The sequence below is a fragment of the Leptosomus discolor genome, chromosome 2 (assembly GCF_034619465.1).
Source record: "Leptosomus discolor isolate bLepDis1 chromosome 2, bLepDis1.hap2, whole genome shotgun sequence".
Taxonomy (NCBI): domain Eukaryota; kingdom Metazoa; phylum Chordata; class Aves; order Leptosomiformes; family Leptosomidae; genus Leptosomus; species Leptosomus discolor.
This window is the reverse complement of record NC_141392.1, coordinates 126,479,499-126,488,643: the sequence shown is the minus strand read 5'-3', so window position 1 is coordinate 126,488,643 and position 9,145 is coordinate 126,479,499. Positions and strand designations below refer to the sequence as shown.

The following is a 9,145-nucleotide window of genomic DNA, read 5'->3' as shown; positions in this document are numbered from 1 at the left end:
CGCTCCGGCCTCCTTCCATCCCTCCATCCTTCCCTCCATCCCAGCGCCTCTTCTCTCCCCAGGGCCATGGAGAAGGGAGCCAGCTCCTCGGCCGGCAGCTCGGTGGCCTTGGCCTCATCCTCCACGGCCACCTTCAAGGAGGAATTGCTGTGTCCCATCTGTTACGAACCTTTCCGGGAAGCCGTGACGCTTTGTTGCGGCCACAACTTCTGCAAGGGCTGCGTGAGCCGTTCCTGGGAGCATCGGCACCACGTGTGCCCCGTCTGCAAGGAGCCCTCCTCGTTCGACGACCTCCGCGTCAACCATACGCTCAACAACCTGGTGGAGATGATCCTCAAGGAGGAAGGGCAGCGACGGGGCCGGGCGGCCGCCCTCTGTCCCCTCCATCACGAGGAAGCCAAACTCTTCTGCCTGGAGGACAAGGAGTTGGCGTGTTTCGTCTGCCAGAGCTCCAAGCAGCACGAAGGGCACAAGTTACGGCCGGTGCAGGAGACGGCGGCGGATTTCAGGGTGAGGGGTGCTGCTGGAAGCAGGGGCGGGGGGGGACTGACGTCACGGAGAAGGCACCCCGGTATCCAGAGGGGTGCAGCTCACGCACGCCCCGGCACAAACTTGCCAGCGCACGGTTTTGGCACCGTGGTGGCACCGGGATGAAAGCTGGAAGCAGCCACGTCGCGAGCCCCCCCTGCCGCCTCGCTGCCTGACGCGCTCCCTGCCTAATAATGACCCAGTGCCACCCCGTTGTGTGTCCCCCCCCTCCGGGCCATGGCCATTCACTCTGCGGTCAAGGGGAGCGGGGTGACGCCCCGAGGGGTTTGGCCCGGGTCCCCCCCCCGCGTTTCCTCGGCTGCTTCGTCCCCCGCTGGGATCCGGCCACGCTGGTGGTTGCAGCAGCGCCTCGGGGTTGGGAGTGTGTTTGGGACGGGGGTTGCACAATTCCCCCAGCTGGGGAGGGACGCGGGATGGGGTGACAACCCCGAGAGCCCTGCGGGGCAGGAGGGGCCATGGCTGCACTGGAAGGAGGAGGAGGAGGAGGAGGAGGAGAGCTCCAGCCAGCAGCCGGGCATCATGCCAGGCCCCGCCGTGTTTCCCAGCCCGGAAAGCAGCCGCTGCCGCCCTGCCTCAGCCCAGGGGGGACGAGCCAGATTTCAAATGTCGCGGGGCGGCCGTGGAGCTGCCGTTGGGCAAGGCTTGGCCAGCTGCCCCGCGAGCGGGGCCGGCGGCTTCTTGCAGCACCCGGGGCGGGCAAGGACTTGCCGGTGCATCGGTAGACGGGCTTAAAAAAACAAGGCGGGGAGGATTCGCCGGGGAGCAAAGCTCCTCTGCCTCACGGGTTTTGCACAGCGCCAAGCAGAGCTGACCCCGTGCACTGCTGGCAGACCTCGGCCCCAGGGAGGGTGGGGGGAAAGGGTGGGTTGAGCAAGAATCCTGCTTAACCTCGTCCTACTGGGTTTGGGGCTCTTGTTTTTTCTGCGCTGGAAACTCTGGGCGTAGGGTCACGAGGGTCCTGAAGGCGTCTCCTCCCCGCAGGCCAAGCTGAAGAACATGGAGACCTCCCTGCGGGATAAGGCGAAGGATTTCGGGGCCGTGCATCGCTCCTACGAGTCCATCTCCAAACACAACCAGGTGCGTGGTCCTTCCCGGCGGGGAGGCGGCGGGCCTGGTGGTGACGCGCGCGTTTGCACGCGCAGGCACGCGTGTGCAAATGCGTGTGCGCCCGCGCGCACGCCCCGCGCAGGAATGCGGCTGGCACTGGGGCGGAGCGCTGCACCCATCCTGGGCTGCTCCATCCTGGGCTGCTCCATCGCTGGGCGCGGAGGAGAAGGGTGCTGAGGGGAGGAAGGACTGGGATGGAGAACTGGGGAGCGGGGTGATGGGGCCGTGCCTGCTGTGGCAGCAAGGATATTCATTTTGGGAGGGCGGCGTGGTCCCAGGGGGAGCCCAGTGGGTCCCTGAGCGCTGAGGAGAGGGATGCTGAGGGGAGGAAGGACTGGGATGGAGAACTGGGGAGCGGGGTGATGCGGCCGTGCCTGCTGTGGCAGCAAGGATATTCATTTTGGGAGGGCGGCGTGGTCCCAGGGGGAACCCAGCAGGTCCCTGAGCACTGGAGTGGGTCGGAGGGCTTCGGAGGAGCGTTTAGGAGGAGGATGAGGGGTGACCAGGGAGGGTTGAGGGCTCCGAAGGGAGGTGGTGACGTCCTGGATGCGGGGCAGGTGGAAGCGCTGCGGCTGGAGGAGCAGATCAGGAGGGAGTTTGAGAAGCTGCACGAGTTCCTGCGGGGCGAGGAGAAGGCGCTGCTGGCCCGGCTGCAGGAGGAGGCGCGCCGCAAGCACGGCCTCATCGAGGGCAAGATGAAGCGGCTGGCCGAGGAGAGCCGGGCTCTGCTCAACGAAGCCCGCCAGCTCCAGGCCGACCTCAAGGAGGATGACTACACCTTCCTCATGGTAAAAAAACACCCCCTGCCGCGGTGGCGCCCTCGCCGTGGCACCCTCCTGCCTCCGTTGGGGTGCGAGCAGGGCGCTGGGTGATCTTTTGGGTGTTTGTAAGCCCTCCCGCCCCGTGACCCTTTACAAGTCTGATGGCCGGTGTTTCCTTCTCTTTCAGACCCACAAGAACCGCAAGCGCAGGTAAATCGTGTCCCCTGCCTGGTGACACAGGGTGCTCGGGGTGGCTGAGCCCCTGCCCCCCCCCCCCCCCCCACTTCCCTCAGGCTGAACGGGGGGCTCCTGCCTGGCTGCAGCGTGAGGTTTCTGCCCTGAGCAAGTTCCCACACCCGTGTGTCCCCTCTGGGTCCGGGTGCTGTGGCAGAAGAAGGTGCTGGGGGTCCCCAAGGCCAGGCAGCACCCCTGGGTGCCTCTGAGCAGGGTCGGGGGGGGCGTGCAGACACAAAGCAGCATTGCAGGTCTTGAGGGAAGCACTAAGACTCCAATGTTGAGGAGATTTGGTGCTGGGAGCCTCCTGGGGTGATTCACCACCCTCCTGGGGCGAGAGCAAGGTTTGGGAGATGGGGGGTGCTGGGGGGGAAGCCCCTGCCAAAACACAGGGGTGCCAGGACACCCAGCCCGGTCCCTACCTCCGTCCTCAACCTGTCTCCATCCTCCGAACCTGCCCCAGGATCGCCTGCACGGCTGAGGAGCCGGAGGCTGTGCCCTCGGGGATGCTCCTCGACGTCGCCAAGTACCTGGGCTCGCTGCAGTACAACGTGTGGAAGAAGATGCTGGACATCATCACCGTAGGTGAGGTGCTGGGGGTGTGTGTGTGTGTCCCCCAAAGGGTGGTCATCCCAGGGGCTAAAGCAGCCTTTGCGTGGGGCAGCCCCAGGAGTGGTAGGTGCTGGAAGGAAGAGGAGCATGGAGCAGCCGTGCTTGAGGCTGATGGGCCTGGGGAAGGGGGTTGGAGAGCATCAAAGGTCTTCTGGGGCACTTGCACCCCAAAAGGGAAGCCCTGGCAGGCCCGTTTCTCCTTGGGTTGTCCCCAGAAAGGAAAGGATGGGTAGATGTAAGGCTGGAGCCCATCCTCAAGCTCGTCCCTGGGGCGACGCGGGCTCCTAACACCCGTGTGTGTGTGTCCCCCTGCAGTCCCCTTCAGCTTCGACCCCAACTCCGCGGCAGGCTGGCTCTCGGTGTCCGAGGACCTCGCCAGCGTCACCAACGGGGGCTACAAGCTGCTGGTGGAGAACCCGGAGCGCTTCACCTCAGCCCCTTGCATCCTGGGCTCCTGCGGCTTCTCCACCGGTTTCCACACTTGGGAGGTGGACCTGGGCACCATCACGAACTGGCGGGTGGGGGTGGCCCGGCCACGCAGCGGCACCCACTGGACCTTCCACCACGATGCACGCTCTGGGTTTTGGTATATCTACCGCCTGCCGGGGAAGGAGGGCGAGACGTGCCGAGCATCCAACACGGCGCGGTCGGAGGCGGCGCTGGGCGACCTGAGGCGCGTCCGGGTGGAGCTGGACTGCGACGAAGGGGAGCTCTCCTTCTACGACGCCGACCGCAAGACCCACCTCTACACCTTCCACGAGAAGTTCGGCGGCACCGTCTTCCCCTACTTCTACGTCGGGGGGACGCCGGTGGGCGCGCTGCCCGAGGCGCTCCGCATCTGTCCCCTCCAGGTCCGCGTCCACGAGGATGTCCCCGTCTAGCGGCCACCACCTCTGCCTGCCTTTGGGGTTCTCCAGGTGCTCTTGCAGCTTTCTTCAGAAGAGGGGGAAAAAAAATATATATATAAGGGCAAAAAGAATGTATGTATGTATGTATGTACTGCCTATTTTTTTGTTTTAATTGTTAATAAACACGCTCCTCTTTGGCTCTGGCTCTGCCCCTCTCTGTCCCCAAATCCCCTCCGTATGCCTTTCCTGCCCCTCTCCATCACGGATCAAAGCTGGGAAGGCTTTGGGGAGAAGGTATCTCCTTGCCAGGGGGCTGTAAATACTAAGTGATACCCTCTGGAGCCTTTCCAAGCTTGTGCTGTGGCTTGCAGGGCTCTGAGTCTCCCTGTGGTGGGTGAAGCGGGGGACAGTGGCTCTTGCCCCCACACCTTGAGGACAAGAAAATCCCACATGGCTTGGCTGGGTGCAGGTAGATGCATGTGTTTTCCTCTCTCTTGAGAAAAAAAACAATGGGGACACCCTTGAGAGTAACAAGCCACCTCCTCCGCCCCCTTCTCCCTGTGACTTTCGCCCCCTGAAGGGCTTTTCTGTCAATCCCCAGCTCTGGGAGTCAGGTGATGACGCGCCATCGGCGTTGGGAGGTGGAGGAGCCGCGGAGGTGAGATGGGGAGAGACAACCCCCCCCACCCTTTGCAACCTCCTGCTGGGTCTGGCTCGCCGTTAATCCTGCCAAAAAGGCTTTTTTCCTCCACCCTGGTGAGCACTGAGGGTCTAGAGGTGACGCCCTGCGGAAAGCGGGGGGTGCCTGGTGGGTTGGGCTACCCTCGCGGCCGGGTGGCCAGGACCTCGCTGGCGGGATGCTGCTATTAATGGGCGGTTTCCATGGTTTCTCACCATTTGCATAGGATGCTCCTTAGGAACGAGAGCTGGCAGCCGAAAAACAAAAGGGAGATGTTGGAGGCGGGAGGTGCGGGGGCGACCCCGGGGGTCCTCCGCCCCCCCTTACGTCAGCTGACGTTACCTCAGTTCCAACCGAGCAGCCCTGGTTACGGGGACAGGAGGAAAATAGGGGCGAGCATCCCACCTCCCTCCACGTGCCGTACCCCGATGCTGCCCACCCCCTTCTGAAAAGCTGGTGCTGCCTGGAAATTTGGGCATCCCGTGGCCAATTTGGGCAACCTGCTGCCAATCTGGGCATCCCGCGGCCAATTTGGGCATCCCGCAGCAAATTTGGGCGTCCCGTGGCGAATCTGGGCATCCCGTGGCCAAGTTGGGCAACCTGCTGCCAATTTAGGCAACCTGCAGCCAATCTGGGCATCCCGTGGCCAATCTGGGCATCCCGCAGCCAATTTGGGCAGAAGCAAGTGTTATTTGGGAGCAACAAAAAGCCGCTGAATCTCTTGGAGTTCCTTGGGCTGGAGCAGGACGAGGCGTTTCTCTTTTGTCAGGTCTGAGGGGAGCTTTTCCCTCCCGCGGCTGCGAGGGCCAGAGCAGGTGCCTGGTGTGAAAAAAAAGGCAATAAAGGGTGAAACGAGGCATCACGTCGGATGGCTGAACTGGAACAATTTAGCTTTTTTTTCTTTTTTCCCCCGAATCATTTGGTGAAAAATCGGTTTGCAGGGAACGATATGAATTGATGAAGTAGTTGGCTCCCGAAAACTGTGGTTTTTAGAGTAATAAATGGTACCAACATCTTCCCCTCAGCTTTATTTCATCCCCACAGAGGCAGAGAAATGGCTTGAAGTGGAAGCCAAGCTGGTCCTCCCACCGACACAGACCTCCCCTCCGGAGCTGGCCCGGGAGTCAGCGCCCAGCCTGCACCCACGGGCGATGTCTCCCCGGCACTGAGCATTTGCTCGCGCGTCCGACGTTGGAGGGCAAATTTCGGGAAAGCTCTGGTAAGGGACAGGTGGGTTTTGCGTGGGACCCTCCTGTGCAGCCATCACATCCTTCCCTGACGCCTGGGACACGGCAGGACCTTTTCCACGCTCAAACCTTGCAGCAATTAGAAGGAACTCATTAATTATTATCCTTATTCTTATTATAATGGCATTATTTTTGGCTGCTCATGCCGAGGATGTGGAGCGAGGGGTGGGGAAGGGGGAGTGAATCCAACCAGGGGAGGGGGGTTGGGGTTACTGCAGTGAAGCCCCCCCACCCCATCAGGTTATCCTGACACCCCCCCCCCCCCCCCCAGCATCCCCTCCCCATTTATAGGGACGGGCGATATTTCGGAGAAGCAGGCGGCTCTCCCATTGGCTCGCAGCCCGGCGGTGATGTCATTTCTGCCCAATCCGAAGGAGGACAGCACCTTTTCCCCGCCCCCCCCCCCCCCCCCCCCCCCCCATGGGTACCAGTCAGCGCTGGGGCTGGTGCATCCCGGAGGGGTGGGGGGCAAATGGGGACCCCCCGAAAGGGGTTTCCTGGGGTGTACCCGGCCCTCGGGCAGCCCAAAGGATGCAATGACGGCCGGGAGCTGCTGGCTGCTCCTCCGACTCTTCCCAGAGCCAGGAATCCTCTGGGATAAGGAGGGTTCGAACCTGGGGGTTCTTCTGCCTGAAGGATCTGGAGCTACTGAACCTTTGGGGGGAGGTTGGAGATGTCCTGGGGAGGGGGTGGGGGGGATGCAGAGCCCATTTCCAGCCCTGCGACCCTCCCAAGCATGGCTGGAGGGTGGCAAAGGGCTCGGGGGAACCACCGTATACGCTCGCCCCATCTTTAGGGTCCCTCCCTGCTCTCAGCTGAGGACATCCCGGGACACACAGAGCTTCCCGCGTGGCCGTTGTCGTGGTCCAGCCCGGATGGACCCCGGAGGGTCCCACGTGCTGCGTGTCCCCGGCAAAAAGCATTTTTTCCGCCTCTCCCACCCGTGCCTCGGAAGGGTTTGGACGCTGGCCCTGGGGATGCCGAGGAAGTTTCCCCCGGCCAGCAGGCTGCAGCCATGGGAAGAGGCAAACCCATCCCCTGGCGCTTCTCCTGTGGCCTCCTCTTGCTGCCGAGGCTCTTCCCCCCCCCCCCCAGACTCACCTTGGCTCCACAGCCAACCTCTCCTCCAGCCACCTCCTATGCTGGAGATGCTCCCACAGCCGGGCTGAGCCCCAGGGAGGGTTTGACGGGGACAGTGTGGACGAGGAAAGGGTGTCCCATGGCTGCTCCAGGTAGACCCAAATCTCCTTGGCCTCCTTTTTTTTTTTTTTCTCTGCCTGGTTTAGTTCAGACCAGCACGTGCTGCTGGAGAAAAACAATTCCCAGTGTTGGGAGCGACCAGGAGGCTTTGCAGGGTGGAGGTGACAGCCTTTAGGGATGGTGGCCACCGAGTGTCCCCAAAGCCACAGCCTTACCCAGGATCTCCGGGAGCTGAAACCAACCTCCATTCCCCCCGAACACTAGTGCTGTGGGGAACAAGGAGGCACTTCTGGATGTAACCCCCCACCCCCGCCCAGGGCTCCCAGTATCTCCCACAGCTCCAGCGACCTCAGCCAGCCATGCAGCCAAACCGTGGCCGTCAACATGGGGTGGCAGGGAGGGGTTGGTGCCCCGAGCCTGGACCACGGGGTGCTCAAAGGAGCGTTTCAGAAGAGCCCCCCTGCTCCCCCCTCCCACCGTGGGGTGCCACGTACCCCGGTGCCAGCCGCGGCCAGGCCTGTCCCCGAGCCACGCGGGTCCCCACAATGGCCGTTTGTCCCCCAGTTGGCCGCGATGCCTTGACCCTTTCCTCCCCTCGGCCCCTCCGTCTCGGGGTTGTGCTCTGTTCCCTCCTCACACGTCCCACGGGCATCTTCCCCACGGCACCCACGCCTGCGTGGGCACCCCAACCCTAACAGGCCTCGGGGGGGCTGCGCTCCGACGCGGAGGTCGCCCATCACTGGACCATTCGAGGATCCTTTCGGAGGGGAGCACCGCGCCGCTGAGCCGCAGCGGGACGCGGTACGGCTGCCCCACCGCGAGCTGCGGTGTGGCACGGGCACTGTCACCCTCCTTTCCCAGTGGGGTCACCCTGTCCTTCCCCACGTCCTGAGGCCACGGGTTTTGCGAAGCCACCCTACATTCGTTTCCCAAGGGGAACCACCTCCCCACAACCGCCCCGATGATCATTGTGTAACGGAGGTGCCCGGGACCTAAATATACCGGCACGGTTCCCCGGAGGTCCTGGGCTTGTGATCGCCGTCAGATGCGGCCGTCGGCCAGAAATAGGTCGGAGCGAAGCAGCCGTGGTGGGGAAGGAGAGTTGGTTTATAGGAAGGGCACAACCCTAAAGAGGTGGCCTAGCTCTGCCGGGGGTCACCGGGGACCTCCGCTCGCCCCGGCATCCGTGGCGGCATCGCACCGAAAATAGTTTCGGGATCTGGGACTCGGCCTCTCCAGTTTGCCCAGTTTGTAGGAGGAGGATAACGAGTCCTCACATACCTTTGGGGCTGGGAATGGGTCACACTGGGCTCGTGCCTCATCCCAGCCCCAGCGAGGACACCCCATTCCTCGCTCAGAGCCCGTGCTGGCATGGGGTTCGGGGGGGGGGGGGGGTGGGGGTGGGCGGTTTGGAGATGCCACCAGGGCGCTGTTAAACCCTCCGAGTCCCCTCCTTTGTCACTTTGTCACTCTCCAGCTTTGTCCTGCCCTAGCAGAGAGCCAAAGCTTCTCACCATGTGCTCAGCCCTTTCAATCCATCACCCCTCCCCACCAGAACCCCCCCCAAAACCCCCTTTTTTGGGCCAAATCCGACCTCTCCCCCCCCCCCCCCCTCATTTTCGCCTCCCCCCCCCCTTTGCTTTTACCATTTTTTCCTCCTTTTTATTTTTATTTTTTTTTTAATTCTTTCCCCCCCTTTATTATTTATTTTTTTTTTTCCCCAGGCCCAGCCCGAAAATAGCTGCTGGGCGTGATGTCACCGGGCTGGTACCCGGTTCGTACGGTCCCTGGGCCAATCAGAGGCGGCGGCGGGGCTGAGCCAATGGCTGAGCGGGGAGGTGATGTCATGGGGGGCGCTGGGGGCCCCCCGGGTGGGATGCTCCGCGCAGACCCCCGCACCCGCGTTAA

General features: G+C 62.8%; 1 protein-coding gene across 1 annotated transcript; it reads left to right on the top strand.

Annotated features, from left to right (window-relative positions):
• The first annotated feature begins 62 nt into the window (after positions 1-62).
• TRIM35 (tripartite motif containing 35) lies at positions 63-4,144 on the top strand. The gene is made up of 6 exons (XM_086461722.1): positions 63-510; positions 1,531-1,626; positions 2,214-2,444; positions 2,605-2,627; positions 3,115-3,236; positions 3,579-4,144. Exons 1-6 carry the CDS (start codon positions 67-69, stop codon positions 4,142-4,144), a joined length of 1,482 nt encoding a protein of 493 aa, XP_086317848.1. The 5' UTR covers positions 63-66.
• Positions 4,145-9,145: the final 5,001 nt, after the last annotated feature.

Coding starts and splice junctions, on each gene's coding strand:
- TRIM35 (XM_086461722.1), top strand. CDS start 67: ATGGAGAAGGGAGCCAGCTCCTCGGCCGGCAGCTCGGTGGCCTTGGCC. Junction 2,628..3,114: donor CACAAGAACCGCAAGCGCAG/GTAAATCGTGTC, acceptor AACCTGCCCCAG/GATCGCCTGCACGGCTGAGG. Junction 3,237..3,578: donor GCTGGACATCATCACCGTAG/GTGAGGTGCTGG, acceptor GTCCCCCTGCAG/TCCCCTTCAGCTTCGACCCC.